General features: G+C 50.2%; 1 protein-coding gene across 1 annotated transcript; it reads left to right on the top strand.

Moving 5' to 3' along the window:
* The first annotated feature begins 295 nt into the window (after positions 1-295).
* On the top strand, positions 296-15,879 carry TGFB3 (transforming growth factor beta 3). The gene is made up of 7 exons (XM_040600426.1): positions 296-1,173; positions 6,578-6,741; positions 8,122-8,251; positions 9,817-9,924; positions 10,732-10,903; positions 11,420-11,573; positions 13,880-15,879. Exons 1-7 carry the CDS (start codon positions 462-464, stop codon positions 14,036-14,038), a joined length of 1,599 nt encoding a protein of 532 aa, XP_040456360.1. The 5' UTR covers positions 296-461; the 3' UTR covers positions 14,039-15,879.
* The last annotated feature ends 6,648 nt before the right edge of the window (positions 15,880-22,527 follow it).

The following is a 22,527-nucleotide window of genomic DNA, read 5'->3' as shown; positions in this document are numbered from 1 at the left end:
CGCGGGGCCGCCCCGCCGCGGAGGGGCCCGGCCCCGGGGCGCGAGGGGGCCCGGCGCCGGCGGCAGCGCGGGGGGCGGCGGGGGGGGGCGGGGGGGGGGGGCTAGAGGCGGCGGGGGAGCGGCGGAGGGCGGGCGGCGGCTGCGCGGCTGTTGAAGCCATTAGCGCGGTGCTGCGGGCGAAGGCCGGGCTTGGAGCTCCCTCCCCCGCCCGAGCCCCGTCCCGGGCACGTCATGGGAGGGAGGTATAAAATTTCAGCGGCGGGGCCGAGGCGGCGGCAGTGTGCGCGGGAGGGGCGGCGCGGCGCGGCGCCGGTGCGGTGCGGGGCAGGGCACGGCGGCCAGCGCAGCCCGCGGTGCCGGCTGTGCCGCCGGCCGGGCTGGGAGCGGCGCGGTGCCGCGGTGCCGGCCGGCGGGGGCCGGGCAGCGGGCGATGTAGGGCGCGGAGCCCGGCGGGGGCATGAATGGTGCAGCGAGAGGGGCGGGCGCCGCGCTCCCCCCGCGGCGGCGGGGCGGTGCGGGCCGCTGACACGTGCGGCGGCGCGGCGCGGCGGGGCGCCCCCGGCTCCGCGGGACGCGGGGCGGCGCATGGGGAAGGAGCCCGGCGCGGCGAGGCACGGCGCCTGCCGCTTCTCCTTGCGGAGCGCTGCCAGCTCTTCCTGGAAGTCCTGAGTCGCGCACGGCGCAGTGAGTTCATGCACCTCCTCGCCAAGCCTCAGCCTGCGGGATCTGGGGAGGCTGCCGCCAGCACACCGCCCGGTCCCCCGCGCCCGCTCGCCGCCGCCCGGGGGTCTCTCCCGGGGGCCGCCGCCGCCCCCTCGCACATGAAGATGTACGTGCAAAGGGCTCTGGTGCTGCTCTCCCTGCTGAGCTTCGCCACCGTGAGCCTCTCGCTGTCCTCCTGCACCACCTTGGACCTGGACCACATCAAGAAGAAGCGGGTGGAAGCCATCCGGGGGCAGATCCTGAGCAAGCTGCGGCTCACCAGCCCCCCGGAGACCGTGGGGCCGGCCCATGTGCCCTACCAGATCCTGGCCCTCTATAACAGCACCCGGGAGCTGCTGGAGGAGATGGAGGAGGAGAAGGAGGAGAGCTGCTCGCAGGACAACACCGAGTCCGAATACTATGCCAAAGAGATCCACAAATTTGACATGATCCAGGGCCTCCCCGAGCACAGTAAGTGCCGCCCCCCCCCCCCCCCCTCCCCGTGCCGGCCGGGGTGCCGCGCCCGCGGGGCCGGCTGCCCGGGATCCCGGGCGCGGAGGACGGGGCGCGCTGCCCCCCCCTTCCCCCCCCCCCCGCGGGAGGGGCCGCTTTCCCGGCGGGGCGGGCGCGCGCGGGCGGGAGGGGGCCGCCGGGCGTGGGGCGCGTCTGCGCGTGCGGCGGGGGCGAGCGGGGCCGGGGGGGGCGGGGGGCGCCGGGCGCACCGACGGGGCGGCCTCGCTGCAGGTGGAGGAGGTGGGCGCTGGCGGCGGCGGGTTGCGGGGTCCCCGCCGGGAGCGGCGAGCCGGGCCGGCGGCCGGAGCCCCGACACGGCGGGGCGGCTCGGGGAGAGCGCTGCGCGCCCGGGCTCGGCGCTGGGTGACGGGCAGGTAGACGGGCTCCTCCCTGCTGTAAGCGCCGGCGCCTGCCGCAGAGCACGGGCAACCTGTGCGGCACCCGCACTGGGCCCAGCGAAGGTGGCGGGGCGGTGTCCGAGTGACGCTGCCGGGGGTGTCGCTCGGAGAGTGGCGGGGGTCGGAGGGCGAGTGGGAGATGACAGGGATGCTGAGCAGGTGCAAAGCAGACAGTGATGCGAAGGGCACCCCTCGAGGGAACGTGGGCACGGAGGAAACGTGACAGATGTTGAGCAGGTGCGGAGCAGATGATGAGCAGGCCCAGATGCGGTTGCTAAACAGATTCAGGTGCAGAAGCTGAGCAGATGCAGATGCAAAGACAGAGACTGAGCAGACATGAACCCCAAGCAGATTGCAGATGCTGAGCACATGTAGGCACCAGCAATTCTTTCTGTCTGTGCTTGGGATTCCTTAGGATTGGAAGATGGTCGTGGGCATGCAGTCACAGCACCAGCCAGGGTGTCCTCCTGTGATGCAGCGCGGTCCTGGGGACACGATTTGAACGCCAGCAGTTTTGGGGAGGAGCTGTGACTTGGTGCAGGCAGCCTCAGAATGCAGTTACTCTGCCAGGTTTATGTTAATCTTGACATATGATGAGCTGGAATAAGAGCTACAGCGTGGTAATGCAACAAATTTCACTTAATCTCTAGCAGACTGCGCTCCATATGGTTATATGATTAGCTCTTCCTCAGGAGACACCAAGGCTCGAGGAACAGAAAGTGGACAGGGTATAGCAGCTTACCCCGTTATTTCAACGTTTTTGACCTACTGAAGTGTTGTTTGTGAAATTCTAAAAATAGATGGGAAAATCAAGTGTCTGTGCAAAATAGTACAGCCACCTGATGAACTGGTGTGTTTTGGGGAAAGAAACTGGGAAAGCACAACAGCGGGAAATGAAGTCAGAGGAGTGGATTTGGACGAATAGAGGGGAAAGAGGAATGAAGACATGTGGTGCATGAGAAGGAGCAGTGAGGAGGAACTGTGGGTTGGGAAAAATTCCTACGGAAATGAATGAACCTGTCCCTTGTCCCTGTAGGACACTAGGGGAAGGTGCTGAGCAGTGGGTTCAAAAGACCAAGTAGTGCTGAGATTGAATTCCTGGGAGTGGGCAGTGTAGATGCCACCACCCAGAGAAAGAGGGACTTTGGAACTGGGTCACACTGGGAGAGACTAGCTCCAGACAGGCCGTGGTGTAAAGACATGTGCTCCTTCTGAAACCTGGGGAGTTTCATCGCTTACACCATGGCTGCATTTGGCCCTGTGTCTTCAGAAGTGGCTGATGTTCAACTTTCCCATGACTCTGTCGCTGTGCCAGGTGGTGATCTCAGAGCACACTCTGAGCCAAAGCCAGTCTCCTCTTGGAGGGGGGAAGGGGAGGACTGCTCCATTGAGGGAACTGCAAGGATGATACGGACAAGTCTGAAGTGTGTGCGCACACACACGAACTGTTCTAGCTCCAAACTATTAGTCAAGCGGCTCGCTAGCTCAGAGAAATCCTTCTCAAAGACTTAAGGCCCCAAAGTGAGGAGAGCTGAAGAACACAAATAACAGCTGGGAAAGCCCCATCCTTCTAGGAAGGAAGGATATTCAGGTCCGGGTTCCCCATTCCTGCTCTGAGCTGTTTGGTGACTCACAGAACGGTCTTTCTGCTGTGCCTCTCAGCGACATTGCCTGAATCGTAGGGGCCTTTCTTCCAGAGAATAACTTGCTCTCAACTGGCCATTCCCTTCAGGGATCTCCTGAAACTCATGGGGGATGTGGCTCCCTTGAGCACTGACTTGGTTCAAGCTCAGAGAGCATCTGCAACGATCCTGCAAACAGCTCTGCTTACTTTCCTGAGGAAAACCAGATGCCATTTTCCAAGCCAGCTTGAGAGACAAGGCAATTAAAGCCATGGGCCAAGCGTCTCTTCCCTCCAAACCTGCTGCCTGCAGAGTTCCAGAAGGATCAATTTTTTTTCTCCAAAGTTACGCAGCTTTTGCATGAAACATCTTGAAGTACCAATAGTCTCATACAGAGTGAAGTGGTACCTGCTTGCAGACCACCTGCCCTTCCTTGACATCAGACTTTAATCACGCAGACATCAGCCTTCTTGGGGCTTGCCAGAAACACCACCTGTGTATCAGCAGCAGCACGTGGAGAACCTGCACCTCGCTGAGAGCAGAGGAAGAGGGAAGCTCCCAAAAGAACCTGCTCCGTGTATCACATCGTCTGCGCTAAGAGGCTGCTGGGCTTATTGTTTGTGCAGTCAACAGCTCTGGGCTGCACCGTTATAGCAGGGTCCAATCGTGAGGGTAGGTCCTGTCGTGTCAGACATAGCGTGGCATGGGTGCACAGGGTGTCACAGGTTTCCTGTCTCCAGGCTTGGTTACAGCCACTGAGTGCTGACTGGAAGAGCTTGCAGGAATATTGCCTGCAGGCTTTGTTCTGTGCTGGTAGTTGGACACGTCTGGATTCCAGTGTGGTTAATACACTTGAGCCTGGGACTGGACCAAGTTGCCTGAAAAATCACCTCGCCTCTTTTGCCTGTGACCTCTTGCAAAAAGTTCTTTGCCCCATGAGAGTCGGCTTCCTGGGAGTGAGACCTGTACCCTGGACACCACGCTATGAGGAGCAGGTTCCAACCTCACGGTGTTCAGAGTGAAACACCCAACGCAGCTTGATCTCCCCATCACAGGGGGCTTGTTCCCAGCGTACAAAGGGAACGTGAAACAATTTCTTAGGGAAAACAGCTATTCCTGGTGCCACTAGGAAGGTCTCCCAAGACACTAGTACCTTGCTCGTGAAGTAAATAGGTAGAAGGCAATGTGGGGACAGCAGGCAAAATACAGTAGATAGTGATCTCTTACCGCCATGGCTGCCTAGCTTGCCAAAAAGCTTAAGAATAAACAGTAAATTACTTTGTCTTATCTGTGCTGTAGGACCAGATCTACAGTCTCTTAACAGCTGGTCAGATAAAGCATTACTTTTGGAAGCAGATACTGGGCTAGACTGACCGCTGGTCTGATCTAGAAAGGTGACTCTGATGATGACTGGGACACCCCTCGTGGACAGGCAGCCAGGTCTGAAATGGAAGGGCAGGCTGTTCAACAGCACTATTAATAGGGCTAGGAGTGCCAAACAGCTTAAGGGGGTATTAAAACAGTATCTGCCTGGGTCTAGGACACAGAAGAGTTATCAGCGTTAGACTTCAGCTGGGAAGATGCCTTTGGGCAGGCATTTAATGAGATCAGAGCTTGGGTTTTCTGCTGTGCTCTTCTGTGGCACAAAACCTAGGACTGGTCACGGTGGTGGAGTCCCCACAGCGGGTGTTCTCACATGCCCCGGTGTACTCTCTGTACGGGTGTGCTGAGCGTACCAGCTCATGGGTGCAATGGGGTCTGCTCTCCTGGGATTACTGTTCAAACATCCATCCCTTCAACAGCTGCCAGAGACTCACCTGTGTGGAAAAGATGTTCCAGTCGTAAAAATGACAAACCCCCCTCCAATTAAAGCCCAGCATAAGCATCTTGTCATTAGCTTATTGAGTAAAACTTTAGCACCCTAAGAACACATCCTTGTAAGCCGGCAGGCTGCTGCTTGCTGAATCTGATTGTAGCACAAAGGAAGACCTTCATCTTCATGGGCATGACTCTGGAAGTGCATCAGTGTTGCTCAAAGCAGAATTTGGCACGGGAGGTGAACCTCTGTGCTCAGGCGCTGAAACATCTTCAGAAGCTGCTTCCCTGGGGAGACAGTGGTGGTGGTGTGGAGAGGGGCCAACTCCGGGAATGTAACTTGAAGGTTGCTTCAGCTAGGGCTGCCAGCCTGTTTGTCACAGCCTGGCACGCTGGCTGGGCACAGGTGATAGTTTTTCTTTCTGTTTCTTTTTTTGTTTAAAACAGACTTAAATATCAGCTGACATGAGAGCCCCGTGTTGCGTTGGACAACAGTCAGAGGTCACACAAGAGGCTCTGTAGGGCTGCCAACAAACCTGCACGTGGTCATACAGCAGGAGCTGCTGTGCCTTGTCTGCAGGAAGCCTTAATGATGCTAGATCCCTGAAGGCTAGCAGAGGTCAATAGGAGAGGAACAGCAGCAACGACAAAGACTTTTCCATGGGACCAAAATGGTTCTATTGGAGAAAGGCTTGTTTTCTCTTGAGGGTGTTTGTTTTGGACCTCCTAGCTTTTACCTACTCTCTTTCAGGGCATCTATGAAATGGATTTTTCTGTTCAGCAGGCACACATCAAGGCAGAGAATTGCTGCGTTATTTTCTGCTCCTGTGTCTGATTTCCGCAGGCTGCTCAGCATACTGCTCTGTCCTTGAAGAACCCTGTATCTAGTACTATTCATTAGTTGCTTCTCCAGTTTAGGAGTGAGACCTATCTTAAACCCCAGTTCTTTCAACGTACACTGAATAGTAACTGCCTCAAAAAGTCTTCCACACCTCATGCTTTGTGGATGCTTGGCTGGCTTTCATTCTAGGAGACAATGTCAAGGTTTGTAAAATTAAGATTCAGTGACAACGGGATCACCTCCTCTGTGGCTTCTTATCTCCAGCATAAGCAGAGCCACACCATCGTTGCTACTGGGAATGGGCCCCACTAGCTGCAGGGAGGTTGCCCCATTGCCTTGGCTGGGGTTGTCGTTTTGGATGCAGCAGACTCACGACCATTAGCAATATTTGATGAGCAGAGTTAGAAGAGCTAATATTAAAAATACTGTGGTTGATCTCTACTGTTTCTCTGGCTTGTGGCATTGAAATGTATCAGTGGCAGTAGGGGGAAGATGTTGCAAAATGTTGCAATGAAGACCAAGTTTGAGGGAATTCATCCTGTGTTAGCTAGGTAGCCATGCTTCACAGGTGGCAAGATGTTTGAGTGACAGGCCTCTGCTGGAAAGCTCTTTCTGAAACGGTATTTATTTGAGATCCCACCCCTCTGACCTATGGTTCTCCACCTTTCCATCTTTCTTTCTCTTAGATGAGCTGGGCATTTGTCCAAAAGGTGTCACCTCCAATGTGTTCCGCTTCAATGTGTCCTCAGCAGAGAAGAACAGCACCAACTTGTTCCGGGCCGAGTTTCGGGTGCTGCGTGTGCCCAACCCAAGCTCCAAACGCAGCGAGCAGCGCATCGAGCTCTTCCAGGTGAGTATTCTTCCCACCTTCCCCTGTGCCTGAGCCCAGAATAGCTTAGCTCCTTAATGGTTCCCTCAACTGGGACGTGCTGGGCCACAGAAGAGAGAGAGAAGTCCCATGCTGTAGCCCAGGCTTCTTCCAGCGTATGCAGTGATAGAGTCACCTACTTTTTCTTTTTACAGTGTGGTGCTGTCCTTTCCCCACTCACATCGGCTGGCTGCTCCGAGCACCCTGGCATGGTGCCCACCGCAGCTCTTCACTGCACTGGGAAGGGGAGCTCCTCGCCAGTGCAGCAGCCCTGACCCTCCTGTCACGTCCGCATGCCTAGGTCCCTTAGCAGTTTTGTTCCTTTGACTGTCACAGTACAGTTGGTGCTAATCCAACGGGTGGAGCTCTCTATCTTGTTGCAGACTTACTGGAAAAATAATGCTTGCTTTCAACGTTCCCTTCAGCAGCAGTTCCTCAGGGGCACAATTCATGGCACTGTTAATTCAGGTACTTCTCTGGAGTTTGGTTTGAAGCTACGGACTCCCCTGGCAGGACAAGGTCTGGTTCGGGTTTGGAAGTGGTCTTAGGCTGGGCTGGACCATCCAGCTAATTGTACAGTTTAGTGTCCAGGCAGCACATTCCCACAGGCTGGTGTCTGTCCACTTTGCAGTAAGGGTGCAGCTAAAACTGCCCTGTGGCTGGTAGCTGTTGAGAACTTCCTGGAATTCAGCTTCAAAGGTCAGAGCAATTGTCCACCAGATGACACAACTGACAAGGAGGCAATCCCTCCCAGAGCTTCTCCGTAGGTTCAGTGCTCTGTGGAGTGAAGCTCCTGCAGGAAGGAACACCTTGCACAGGCTGTGGCGGTTTGTCTGGAAGTGGGAAGAGATGCCAGAGCAGGGGGAGAGGTCTCCAAACCTGATCAGCCCTGCTGTGTTGTGATAGAAGCTGAAGAGCATCGGACACTTGAAAATACCACAGTGTAGGACCCGGCAGGCTTGCTGGGCAAGGGACCTGTGGCAAGATACTCTGTTGCCTACTGCTGGTTCTACTCTGAAATCCAGACCCACATCCCACAGGTGTATGCGGAATCAAACCCCACCCGTTAGATCAATCGCTGTGTGCTTCTGCCTCTGGATATGTGCCCCAAAATGAGGATGAATTGAGGGAGGTGGGCTGCTTAGGACACAGAAATAAGTGTTGTGCAGATCTCTGGAGCTCAGGTTGGTTGTGAAGCGCGTCCTTCTCACCTGTGCCAGGGTATTCCTGGTGTCTCGCTCACTGGGGCCAGCCTTCTGAATTAGTTTTTAGCAAGCTGTGAAAGAAAAAAGAGCCAAGGCTGTCCCTTCCTTATGCACGGCACTGGCTGATTCTCTCTACCACTCACTCCTTCTGACGCAGATCCTTCGGCCGGATGAGCACATAGCAAAGCAGCGCTACCTCAGTGGCAGAAACGTGCAGACACGAGGCTCCCCTGAGTGGCTGTCCTTTGATGTCACCGAGACTGTGCGTGAGTGGCTTCTGCACAGAGGTAGGGGTCTTAGCTGGATCGGGTGTCAAAGCATCTGTAGCAGCGTGGATCAATGTTGACAGGAGTATCTCTCTGCTCCCCTTCTTGCGGGAGCCTGGGTCACGTAGAGGACAGCTGCTTTCAGTGTGAGAACAAGCCTTCCCCCAGAGAGCTACCTCGGTGTGTGACGTTTGCTAGATTCCTAGCTCTGTCCCGGAGTCCCCACTGTGTAGCTCTGTGGGCTGAGTCAGAATGAGGATTCATCCTCTGGAGGAGGAAATTGTTTTCAATGAGAGATGCCGGAACGTTTTTGGTTCTTCAGTTCTAAGCCCAGAGGGCACCCCTCTGCTTGTCTAAACTATCATCTGTAATACATATAAAATGAGGGTTGTCCTGGTTTAATTTTCCTGTGGAGCAGAGCAAATCTAGTAGGGGAAAAAACCAGCAAGGATCCTGGTTTCTGTAACAGTTTACAGCTTGTCAGGTATAAAGGTAAGGAAATACCAGAGGCTGACACACCTAGACAGATGGAGGCTTCAGCTCTGCAGCGAACATACCTCTGCCACCACCGGGCAGCCCAACAGATAGTTACGGGGCAGCTCCCAGCAAGAACACTGACCCCATTCACAGCTGGAACACAGGCACCGTGACTCACAGCTGGATTGGCCTCACAGATAGAAGCTAGGTGCCACTGAAAACTGGAATGCAGGTACTGGCAAGCAGCCGCTCGCTGGAAGGGTAAGCTGCGAACTTGCAGGCTCCTCCTTTTTCAAGCCATCTAAGTTGTGTCCTGATGGCTGGAGTTCAGGGCTGGAACTGCAGTGAGCTCTGGGCAGACACACTAGCTGACAAGACATCACAGAGTGTACAGTGCCTAGGAAAAAAGGTGCTGGGCACCTTGTCAATGCCCTGGGGAGCCAGATGTTTTAATTCATGGCACAACATAAAAAAGTATCTTTCATAAGAGCCTTGTATTCCCTTAGTCAGGCCCACACAGCATGACTGGTCCAGGAAGTTATTATGAAAATAGACTTGCCTCTGGAAAGTCTGTGTGACTTAGACTGCTAGCAGTTCAACAAAACAGGAGGTTGCAGCTGCTGAGAAAAATGCTTCCAGTGAAATTACTTGTCCACATCCAACTTGCTCATTTTCAGATCTCTGCTTCAGACACTAACCAGAAGCCAGATAGCAGACAGGTACTGAGGATGGCAAAACTGGTTTAACACAGACGCTGCAAGCCAGCTCTTAAAAATACTTGTTTTCCAATGGAGCTCTTTGAAGCTCACAAATGCTTTTGGATGCTGAACAGCCCAAAAAACATAACCTGGAGCATCCTCCTCACCTGCCCAGGAAGCTCCCTTTAGCAAGAGCAAGGCTTTTGGCACAGGTGAAGCCACGAGATTCTGCTTCCCATTCTTCTTTCCAAGGCAGCTTCTGTTCCCCAACTCTGATAGCATCCCTGACTTTGAGTCTGTCAACCCACAGTCTAGCAGTTATCACAGTACATGTCCTCAGTGAAACTTCCCCATGCCAGGAGTTGTCCCAGCTGAGGAAGACTGTTTCTCACAGAGTTCTCTTCTTTGCAGAGTCCAACCTTGGCTTGGAAATTAGCATACACTGTCCGTGCCATACTTTTCAACCCAATGGGGACATCTTGGAGAATTTGCACGAGGTCTTGGAGATCAAGTTCAAAGGTGATAAAGAGCTGGGTTAGGGGAGGCTGCTGGGGAAGCCTGGAATATCCAAAGAAAAAACGAGGTCCTGCTTTGCACATTTGAGCATTTTACGTTGCATAACATTTGTCTTAAAGCGTACATATCTGGGTTTGCGTGTTGATTATGTGGGTATATCCACTTTGCAGATAGGTTAGAAATGGAAGAAAGTAAGTACAGGCTGGGTGGGGGTTTGCACGAGTGTCTGCAGAAAAAAATAATTTTGTATTTCAGTGTCTCTCTGGGAAGTTCAGCTTGATGCCTTCTCAGATTTCCACGGAGGCTCTGCTTTCCAGTTAGGGTGACTGAAACACAAGGAAGTCAGGCATCCTGTGTGAGGTGGCCCAGCGAGTCAGTGGCTTGGCTGGCCTAAGAACTAGGAACCTCCTGGCTTGCAGCCCTGGGCTGCAGCCACTGGCCCCCACAGGCTCCATTTCTGAGGCTGTTCTGCAGAGTGCCAATGATCTGACATCTTCTTTAAACCATTCATCTTCCTGCCTGTCCTGGGACCGAAGCCAGGAGTGAGTGGGATGGATTAACGGCCCCACCAGCAGTTTGCAAATGGTAAAACAGGTGGCCCACAAGCCTCTATTTCAGGCCTGCAGCAGTCACATTCACCAGGAGCACGGGGGTCCCTGTGAGGGAAGAAGTCCCAGAGGAAGTGGACGTGGTGCCTGAATCCTTTTCACCCCGGTTCGAGGGCAGGCGTGAGGGTTTTAAAGGAAAAGTCTTGCTGCATCCTCCACTTCCATGCTGATTTCTTCTTTGGGGATCCTGTTTTTTCTGAAGGCATTGACAGTGAGGATGACTATGGCCGTGGGGACTTGGGGCGCCTGAAGAAGCAGAAAGACTTGCATAATCCCCACCTCATCTTGATGATGTTACCCCCACATCGGCTGGAGAGCCCAGCATTGGGAGGCCAGAGAAAGAAACGGGCCCTGGACACCAACTATTGTTTCCGGTGAGAATCCTGCCTGGGGTGACCAGGTCCCGTGGCTGAGGCGGGCAAGCATGGTGAGACACCATGCCACGGGGAAGGACAGAGCCCTCTGAGGGGGGTGTGGGTCACCATGGTGCCACAGAGGCCACGTGACATGCAGAGCTTAGCCAGCTGCTCCTTCTGGTGTCCAAGAAGAGGGTGCTGGCCAGCTCAGCAGAGTCACTGTGTGCTTCTGGCTGAGCCACTGGCTAGGGGGAGACTTGCAAGCGGCTACCTGGAGCAGGGACCGGTGGCAGCCCCCTGCTAGCTCCAGGTGCCACAGAGCAGCTGGGTGCTGCTGTGGACAAGTGGGGTGCTGCCTCCCTGGGCCGGTGGGTAAGCTGCCTGCCGGCAGGCACAAACAGCCCCAGGCTGCTGAGCTGCCCACCACTGCTCGCCTGTGCCACTGCTGGTAATAGTCCTGCTCAGAAAGCTGCGTCACACCATCGCGTATAAGGCCCCTCTTCAGATTCGCTGTGTTTCGATGCTGTGTTTCAGGAACCTGGAGGAGAACTGCTGCGTGCGTCCTCTGTACATCGACTTCCGACAGGACCTTGGCTGGAAATGGGTCCACGAGCCTAAGGGCTACTTCGCTAACTTCTGTTCGGGCCCTTGTCCGTACCTCCGCAGCGCAGACACCACTCACAGCACGGTACATCCATTACATTGTCCTGTCAGGGCTTGTGGCTGTGACTCCCCCTTCCTCCCTAAGTCTCATCAACGTTCGGTCACTTCAAAGCAGCAAAAGCAGTTCAGGTCAATACTTGTAAAAAAGCCGTCCAAGAAAACTGCAGAAAAGAGGCCAGGTGGTTCAGCAGGGAAAACGTGCTTCCTTTGGACTCAATACCAAGTCCGTATTTCCAGCCAAACGTTGAGGAGGGAGGAGGAGGATGCTGTCTCTTGGATAAGATGTGAAACAGCAGGACCGATGGTTTTAGGGTACTTATTTGGTAATGGCCAGAGCCTTAACTGAATTGTTCACATCAAATGTCAACTCTAGTAATTATCTTCTGCCTAAATGTCTCCTGCAGTTTGCACTGGACAGAGGATTTTCCTGCGCTGTGTGCCATGCTGTCATGCAAAACTGTTGTGCCATGGCACGCAGTTGCCATCTGCTACCACAGGGGCAGCTGTAGCCCAAAAGTGAGGGGAAATCCACGTCCATGTCCAGAAGTCCATACAGCCATGCAGCGAACTCTCCCTTTCTGCACAGGCATCCTTTCCAGCTGTATAAATCCCACCTGAACTATGGCAGGGAGGAACCTACTAGGCAGTGAGATTCACAAGTAAAACTTAACAGAAAGTAAACGTCTTTAGGTAACTCGCGCATTACCTCTGTTTAACATGAGTACACTAGGCAGTCTTTGGGAAGAATACCACCTGAGCCTGGCTGCTGTCTGGAGTGGAAGAAAATAAAAGCAATAGAAAAGCACAAGCACAGGAGAAGTACTAGGAGCTGGTAGTTCATCGCCGAGGTACGAAAAGCCAGAGGAAAAACCCTGCGCTTCTGTCCACAGAAAAGGCGGCAGTGCAGACTGCAACAGCTCACTGGGAGCTTAGCTTCAGGCTTCACTAAAAAGTTACTGGAAAAAGCAGGTTCGGCTAAAGAACAGGTAACTAGGTAAAGATGATGTTGCAGAAAAGATGCTAACATTTTCTTGACGGCTTGAGAGTCTGCACAGCAGCAAGGCTCGCCGAAGCTCAAGGACTAATACCAGTGGGAACAGTTGATCTGTGGGAATGAAGGAGTGAACAGATGCTGGGCATTAAGCACAAGACAAAGCAGGGGAATGAACAGCTTTGAAAGGGTAATGGGCATGTTGCTTTACCATCTGGTTGTCCTGAGGAGCTCTCTAGGAGATAACTGGACTGAATCAGTGTGAGAGAAAGGAGATTTTAGAATGGTTCCTAATGTTCTTTTCTTGAGCGAGAAAGGAAACAATCAAGCATCAAGGTCAGTTGAGTGATCCAAGAAACTTTTAGAACAATGTAGCTGCGGACAGCTTGCCAGCAACACCTAGAAAAAACATGGTGAAAAGAAGATTTCTCACCAGTCTGTTTTATCTACTGTCTCTGTTGAGTAGAGCAGCCCTGGAGCACATGGTACCCCTCCGGTACAGCCAGGGGTACTTTGCTTGGTAACCCAGAGAGCTTGTAACAGAACGACTGCGATTACGTGGATCTGGATGACAGAACAGGATGATTCCTTAGCATCTCTCAGCCCAAAGACTGTAAAGTAGTTAAAAACCAATGTGCCAGACCCTGTCGTTTATACCAGATATGCATTAATCAGGTCACAGCGGTGCAGGTGAGATCATGGTTTGGCCCTGCAACTCAAGAAGTTGCTTACCACTGAGAAGTGGCCACCTCTGGCAAGAACGTGGCAACTGTTCTGTAGCGGTTACATGGCTGAAGTGTACAGTCATCTGTGGGCTGGGGCCAGCTGGGAGGAGGAATCCAGTGGGGTCCCACAGGACACTGTCCTGGCTCCAGCATTATAGTGTAATGACTTAGAGGACGCAGTGTAGGGAGAAAGCATCAGACCATTCAAAGCTGGGAGGGATTTGCGGATACTCCAGAGGATTGGCATCCAGCCAGTACTATCCAGAGATGTTGGTTGAGATAAGCAGCATTCATGTTCTTTCTCTGAGTTTCTTTAATGGAACCCAGTCTTGTTAAAAGCAAAAATTGCGATTAGACACCATACCAAATCAGAGATGAAAGGAGATGACTACCTGTACTCCTTCAACCCTTAGGCATCAGGCCAGGGCAGGTGAGCCCCCTTAGAAGCAGGCTGTAATCGGGAAGTGACAGGGGACTATTACTTGCCCCAGGGAAGTACCCTCTGATGAGCACAGCCCAAGCACGTAGAGGCCTGTTGGCTTTGCTGTCCCTTCCTGTCCTCAACCACTTAAATGTGTTCCTGACTTTGTCACCACATTTACTTCATCTCTGCAGGTGCTGGGCTTATACAACACTCTGAACCCTGAGGCATCCGCTTCGCCCTGCTGTGTCCCCCAGGACCTGGAGCCACTCACTATCTTGTACTATGTCGGGAGGACCCCCAAAGTGGAGCAGCTGTCCAACATGGTGGTGAAATCCTGCAAGTGCAGCTGAAAGGCACCCTGGCCCGCCCAAAGCCAAGAGAGAAACTGTCAGCACCCACTCTCCTGCTCCTAGGCTAACACAAAAGGAACTGGGGGTCAGAGACTATGCATGCTGAGGGCCGAGTGCCAAACTATGTGGCTTAGGGTCTGGCAGCCCTTGGGGATCTCTTCTGGAACATTTCTTGGTCTTGTTGGCAGTGTCATGTTCTTTCTGGGAGTTACTTTGGTGACACGAAGGCCACACTCTCCAAAATGGCTGGACAGTTGGTGTGGAAGAGAAGGACAGGGTAGAGGAACTGCTGTGCGTTTGAATGATGGGTGGTTGAGCTGGAAAAGCAAGGGGATGAGAAAGAGCAGGTGAAAGGGGGAATGGAAATGGGGAGATGCTTTCTATTCTAGCTTTAGCTATCTTAGGACCTCAGCCCTCCCCACTGGCCTGAAGAATTAAAGGTTTCCCCTGGAGGAGGAAACCCTGGAAGTTTCTTTACAGAAAGAAAATGCACCAAGAAGGGAAGCTGCTGAGAGAAGAAATGCTCAGAGATACAGTTAGACTTTTGTTCCTCAGAGCTGTGATCCAGGAGTCCTGCAACTGAAACTCTGCGTCTGCCAAACCTGTTAAGTTCAGTTGGCAGATCCTGGCTATTGGTTTCTAAATGCAAACTGCAAGGCTTCCAGCCAGCCTGCTGAGGGTGGGTAAATACATGGAAAGAGGGTGCTGAGTCCATTTTCAGAGGGATTGATGTCTCCATTCAGGTCTTTTCCCTTCCTGGAGTTTCTGAGATGGTTTCTGGCTCAGGGCAGGAGCAATATCTGTGGGTACCTGAATATTGGTCCCAGTCATTCATGGGCTGATACACCCTGAGGACCTGTTGTCTGTTGTGGTTTGTGAGGTGCTTTGGGGTGTTCTGCACCTGTTCTGCACGATGACCTGAACGTGGCCCAGGCCTTACCTGCCAAGACTTAAAAAATAGTAATCTCAAAAACATTGTAAAAAATAAATATTTGGCGGGGGGGAGATGCTCTTTTTTTCACAAGCAGGTTGTTTGTTGGAGGGTTAGATGGTTTGGGGTTTTTAAACTGCTACTGCTGTGGCATACTCTGTCAGTCAAAAATCTTCCCCTTTCCAAAATGTATCTTCAAAGGAACATGCAGAATTTAGGTCACCCAGAGACCCCCATAATGGAAATGCCTTGGTACCCTCAAACCGTGCCTGGTGTATACGTGCCCTGTCCCACCCTGGTCTTTCAGACACGTACTCTGGCATCTGCTTCTGATAGATTTGTATTAAGGTCCCCTCAAACATAAAATACTTCCAACAATAGTGTTTAAATAGCCAGGGCAGTGCAGTTGCCACAGCTGACAAATGTCCTATGTCCATTTGGATATATATGGTCTGCCAGTAAAGTACATACAGGTAAATAACACACCCCTCCCCCCAATTTACCATGGACATTGCAGATGCTCATAAAAAGCTCACAGATACTGCCCAGGCAAGAAATCAATGTACTCTTTTTAAAAAAAGTATGGGCTTTTTCAGCTACAGATACTCCCGAGGGTAAAAATCTCCAGCGCTTGCATGCCACGTGACACTCACAAGGCTACCTCTCTGACTCTCCAAACCACGGCTACTTCAAAGTCATGCTCAGGAGACCACAGAGGTTCCTCCCTGTCCCCTCCCAATTCCTGGCCCCCAGTAACTGCGTGTAAAAGGACACCTCGCTGGTTAATCGCTTGTGGCCAGGGCTCTCCATGGGCAGCTCAGAATCCAGCTCCTCCTTCCAGCCCTTCACAGTAGCGGCTGCTTCCATATACCTCATGTGAGGCTGCCATGACATGTAATCTCAAACATCTTAATAAACTGTAAACAACCCTTCCTGCACCATCACCAGCTTGCTAGAGGTCAGCAAGGATGGGTCAGTGGAGCGAGCCTGCCGACCTGTGTAACCTGTGTTTTTGGCTGGGGCACGCACGTTCTGACAGAGGCACTCCCCGGCGCTTAGCTTTAGCCTTTCATCTCCCTGGGGCTCCCTGACCTGTCACGGGTGCCATGACGAAAGGTGCAGCTCTGATGAGTCCTGCAGCACTACTGCGTTCCTGAGCGCTGGGCAGCTCTCCCTACCCATGCTTCGGGAACAAATAAATGCATCATGACTATACTACCATGCTGATAGATAGGCCAGAAATTTAGTGGCTGCAGTGGGGGGTGGGGGGAAATCCAGATGCCAATTGGCCTAGGAATTCTTTCTAATCTCCTTTTAGCAGCAGCCCCTGGGGAGGTTTTGGTTTACAAGCTGCAGTCTGTTCTTCGGTCGTTGTTCCTCCTGAGCCCTGGGCTGGCTCTGCTGCCCATCCAATTGAAGGGCTTCCTTGCTAGTAAGGGGAGGGGGGCGGGGGGGGAACCACCATAAAAACCCAAACCAAGGAGGGGGAGCTGCAAAGGGCTGAGCTAGAACACTTGCACAGCTCACAGTCCTACGTGGCACTTGGAGCACGTCAAAACCACCCACGGATTAACCCCGGCAAGCCCCTTGAGGTGGGTCTGGTTTACTAGCCCTTGTTCACTGCTGCTCCTCAGTGGCAGGGTGGGTGGCAGAAGGACCAAACCATTTTGTCTCCTTTCCAAGGAGCAATGGAAAATCGGGGGAGAAGAGCCTTGGGGTGTCCAACCAGTAAGTACACCAGTAATCTCATGGGACACAGGTAATCTCGTGGGTACAGTAATCCTCGAAGTCTAACAGGCACACTTCAGTTACTGCTTCTCTGTCCAGCCTTCTGTTTCCCTAGCAACATTTGATAATTAGATTTGTGAGATTCAAATTAAATAGGATTTGAATTCATTTTCTCACAATTAAAATAGCTTTTCTAGGGGTGTTTTCACTGTAATTCAGCAACAAACTACACTATCTACATGGGGTTAATAACAGATTGAACACAAACCTGGGTGCAGGCTTACCAAAACGCTTCAGGACTCTCGTATGAGAAGGCAGAGGGCAGTTCTCTGTGTGCTGTTACTAGCTGGCAAATTGAGGAAGACAATGGGAAAGAAAAAGTGGGATCTTCACTGCCAACACTGAATACAGCTCCCAACAGTTCCCTTTTGTTGTTTGCAGGAACAAACAAAAGCTGATGAAAACAATCGCAGCACACTTTCTGCCTCTAACAAAGATCAATGGTTAGAAGGAGTAGAAAAACCCTATTCTGCACTGCCGTAAGACAGACCCTACACAGATGATCAAATGACCGTCGTCCCTGCTGCTCTCTGGCACACTCTGTTGTAGCACGCAAGAGGCCTAGACCTTGACTTTGTTTTCCAGGCTGTAGTGCATTGTACAGCTCTGCAAGGAACACTGCTTCAGCAGTACAGGAACGGACACTGGTATTTCAGCAAAGAACGGTCTTTGCAGACTAAGTCAGTCTCTCTTCCCTGGTCTTGGGTGTCCAGCTATCTCACCGCACTTACAAAAAGCAGCAGCACATCCCCATTACCACTGTGTGAACTGAAATATGCTGCTTTGTGTTTCACCTTTCCATAACCAACAGACATCAATACACACAGTAAACAAGATAGACCGTGTCCAAAAGTAATAAAAGATACAAAAGACAAACATACCTGTCCACTCCTCTGGCAACATCATAGCTCTGTTCTGCTCTGTCCTGTGATGTCTCACGTCTCTGTTATAGCTACCACATGTCTATTCTCTCAGTTGACTCCTTTCTTTATCTTTCTGTGCTGCTCTGAAGCTTTCCTTACCTGTCCTCATCAGAGCAGAAACACAGGAGATCTCCAGGCTCAGACACCTTTGTAAATGAAATCACTAGAGCCATCCCATGACAGGAAAGGATCTATTGCAACATCTTAAGAGGCAGACGCCTTCAGTATGGCCTGAAGCCCAGTGCAGAGCAGGTTCAGCACCACAGGGTGAGCAGGATGCAGCTCTAGGGCCAGCTCCATTGTGCAGAAGTTTCTTGCCCTCTACAAGTGCTTCTAGTGGCATGCAAAACATCAGCTCTATAGTACTGGGGTGTCTTCTATTAACAGGTGATTGAAAGGCAATGAAATACATCAAGAAAATACAGTTTTCAATACATATGGAGGTAACAGTGTGGTATCTACACACCTGCAAAACTATACTGATTTGTGGTAGTGCAAAATAATAGAAGGTTATATGGGCTGCCTAAAACCTCCATTAATTGTGGTTTAGAGTAACAGCAGCAATTTGGGTACAGTGCAAAGAGGAAAACATGCCTTCTAAATCTTTAAAAATAAGACCTACTAATTATAATTTTTTTTACATTCAAAATCACGAGACTACATTGGTCAACAGCTGTACAAAACAAGTAACTAACATGCACACTATGGGGTTTAGTAAAAGAACACCTGGACTTTCAGGTCTCTGCTTTACCAATATTTTTTTGTGTATACAGGGAGGTCATTTAAGCCCTGGTTCATTTTTGATGCAGCTCCAGAAGTGACAGATGGAAGCAACTAAGCTCAGTGTCTTTTGTCCTCTCTTGAAAGAGGCTTCAGATGCCCTGTACAAATGCAAGGTCCTTTATCATGCAACAAGTCAACACAGAAGAGACGAAACAGTTTTACTCATTGGGAAATAGATTGTCTTCGAAATTAATTCAGATACATCAACGAGAAATACAGCAAATTAAAATTGCTGATTAATGGTTGCCATTCTCTTACTTCTCTAAGTGACAGTAAGGCATTTGAGATGCTACTTATGCCCATAATTTCAGAAAGAATATGGTACGGTACCTTGAATGTCACGTGGCGTTTCCAGAAAAGACTAATTTCAAAGATTACAGACCTCAGTTACTCGGCTGCTTTTAGAACTTTCTTATCTAGGGCCAGGTTGCGTAGGGAAGATGGCAGAGATGGCCTGAAGGCATTCAGCCAAGCAACTGGGCCTTTTCCAGTATGGGGTTATGATTTCATGGAAAATACACTGAGGGATAAGGACTTTTATATCTAGCACAGAATAAAGCTTTCTTTCCAGCTATAGTTTGTGGCAAACCCCCCCCCCCCCCCCCCCCCATATTATTGGTTTCCCACATCCTTAGTGGGAAGCAGACTTGGTGAACATCTTTCAGGCAGAAACTGTCCCCTGTGGTATGTGCTGGCACTGCTGAATTATACCAAGGAATACCAATCTTTCAAGTGGTATCTTCCGAAGACAAAGATTTATTTTTCCTCCTTTCAGAGGGGGGGTAGTGGTCTTTGTGCAGGGTGATATTCTTCATCTCTCATTCCACTCAGTCGTCTAGGCAAGATGATACCTCGCTGCTGTCCACAGAGACTGACAGAAGCAGTAATTACACGTAGGGGTTACGCATGTTGCAGAAAGCAAAGGTGACTTCCTTTTCTGGTCTGCCAACACTCAGACATTCCTCACTAGCTGTTTACAGATATTCATTCATCACATATAGAAATCAGCATGAGGCATTATCATAATATATCACGGCCAATGCATGTACATCGCTTGATGAAAGAAGCCAGCTGGGTCATACCAAACCAAAGATTTCCTGACATTTTTCAGGAAGGATTTCTTTTTTCTCCTGAAGTTATTATCCTCTTCAGGAAGCAGACAAAACAAAGATTTGCTGTGCAGCCAGGGGCAAATCTTACAGGATTTGTTCAATACATGTAGAGTAATGACTGGGGAATGTCTTGGTAACCATGTTCTGGTTCTTTCTTGAAACAAAAACTTACTGTCTTTTGAAGTGCGGAAACCGTCTTGCAGGTAGACTAGATGCTTGGGAGATGTCCACTGTTTTAAATAATTTGTAAGAAACTCCACTTGTGGGGGAATGCAGTAGCAGACAGTCTGACTCACAACAAGAGTCTCTGGAAGACATCCAGCTTGCAACAAGCTGCCTTGTGTGACACAATTTGATCTCCGCCCCCTCCAAGAACACTTGCTATAGAAATCTCTACCTATAGTTTAGGATCTGAAGATCTCACTTGGATACTACCAAGCTAAGTTCTCTATTATACTAACCTGAAGAACTGGAAACAAACAAACAGAACAAACAAAGATAAACAAAATAAAGGAGATGGCAATAAAATCTCAGGAAAGTATGGTGTGGCAGCAGTTACAATGTGCTGCACACATTTTAAGTTATCTTTCATTTTTATCAATTTCCCCTGCCCTGAGCCAAGCCATCATTCAAAAGACCTAAGAAACGTGCAGAGCCACAATTTGGCAGGAGGATCCACCAATCTTTATTCTTAGATATTTTGCATAAGAAATTTTCAGTAGACATATGCAGACATGAGTTTTGTAGGTCTGTGGATAAGAAAAAAAATACTAGCTGATATCATAGACAAAATGTATTCTACATTGAATTTCTGGAATTAGAAATGGTGGAAAGAACACACTTTCAGGAGGGAACACAACCTTGATTTGAATGGGGGAAGAAGCATCATGCAACTGGAAGCATAAGTACTGTAACTAGTGGCACTGATGGGATGCCTACAACTTCATTTGCCCTCCCAGCAGATTCCCAGCTGTCCTTCTGCCCACCTTGAAGAATGGCACAGACATCCGAGATGTATTAAATACATCTGAGACAACATGACCTTTTCAGAAGCTCATACAAATAAGCCAAAACCCCTTGAAAAATGAGGTGAATCCTATGTAGTAATTGGAAACAAAATTCCTTGTCATTTTTCTTCCCCAATCTCAGAAAAAAATAATTTTATAGTAGAATAAGGGAGTGATGACAGTCAAACATTTGGACTTGCAAGTAGAGGAACTTTTCAAAGATCTCTTCCTGACTTTTGACATGGTAGTACTCAAAACATAAGGATTAGATCTATAACCCCGAAACATTTTTTTGAGGAGATTTTATGACTTTTGAACACAACTACGCTGATTACAGTAACTTGTCTCCTCTTAGTCTGGCAAGAAGGAGACTACAATTTAACGTTGCTATAACTATGGTGAAATGAGATTTTCTAAAATACCATTGCAGGGACACCAAATTAAACTACTGTTCTGGAGTTGCCTTCTATTTCACATCCCAGAAGACCAGTAGGTAAAAGGCCAAATACAATGCTGAAACTGCTTTTAGAGAGAACAGCACCTCTTCTACCTGCCCCAAATGACAAAAATTCTGGTAATAAAAGATACACATTTAACAGCCCCCAAATCGTTGACAATTGCATCAAATATGTTTTAAGGCCAATTCAATCTGTTTGTCTGATAGGTCAGATAAAGAAGCCACTCCTTTTCAAAGAATATAAGATTTCTCAAGCTCATTGTGTGCGGTGTAGGCATGGACTTGTAGAGAAGAGGCCCCGTCAAGTCTACTCCTTTCCCTAGGGAACTGCTATGATTCACTGAATACCACTGGCAAAGGCTTCACACCAGGGTCTCCACAGTGATCAGCGATTCTTTCCTTTAAATTGGAAACAGCAGTGAAAACTCTTTTTCAATGAGGGCCAGTAAAATCCTTTTTTGGTAAGGTAACAGACAGAACAGACTCCTCAGGGCAGACTCGGTGTCTTGTTTGTCACCTTTAATTCAGTAGAGTTTGTCCTCTGTGTTAAAACAGCACAGACAAGCTCTTTCAAAAACTTGGAATCCAACAATTTAAGAGAAGATCAGCTTGTGTTTCCTAACTACTCATCTCCAAGGCAGCAGGGAAACTTAATCTCATTCTTTGGAAAAGGGCAGCAGGGTTCTGAAGTGGGAAGGAAAGCAGTTACCAGGTACTGTGGTTCTTTAAGATATGCTGTGGTTGTGCACATTCACCCTCAAGGTGCTCTGCACTCTAGCACTTTGGAAGACAAAGATGGTAAGAAGTGAAACGTGTATGAGTAAGATAACTTCAGAGCTTCAGTTAGTGGCAAGTATTTTCTTTCCCATATTTAAGCGATTACGCATTTACAAACATAACATGGATGACCTCCATACAGCAACCTACTTCCTCCTCAAATCATAACTGTCTAGAGGCGGATCTTGGTGTCCTTTATGCTCTTGCAAGAGCTTCATCATTCTGAGACCCTCTGCAATATATAGTGCCACCCTGGTGAAGGCGTAGACAAGCCGCATGTGACAACCTGGCAGATGTCAGCAATGGAGAACCCAACACCACAGAGTGAATTCAGGGGGAACATGCCACTGTCATGAAAGGCAGCTTTGCCCTGGCTATTCCAGTAGGCTGTGCTGCAACTGTCAAAATGAAACATCCATACAAAGTCAGACTACAAGAGCATCTAGCCCACCTCTCGTCTCTGACAGTGGTCAACAGCACATGACTGACAGACAAGCTAAAAATTGGAAAAGCCCATTGTGATTCTTCTCCAGAATAGTCACTTGAAAAGTCTTAGAAACTTCCTGCTTGTTTTCAGTTTTAGTATTTAATATGCCCTAACAGATTACTTTTTCATGGATTTGACTACTTGTCTTTCCAAATCACAAACACTGGTGACAAGGAGTTCCATAGTCAATTACATACTATGAAAAAAATTTTCATACACGCATC

This window comes from Falco naumanni, chromosome 7, assembly GCF_017639655.2.
Source record: "Falco naumanni isolate bFalNau1 chromosome 7, bFalNau1.pat, whole genome shotgun sequence".
Taxonomy (NCBI): domain Eukaryota; kingdom Metazoa; phylum Chordata; class Aves; order Falconiformes; family Falconidae; genus Falco; species Falco naumanni.
The sequence above is the reverse complement of the archived record's forward strand: the minus strand, read 5'-3'. Positions and strand labels throughout refer to the sequence as shown.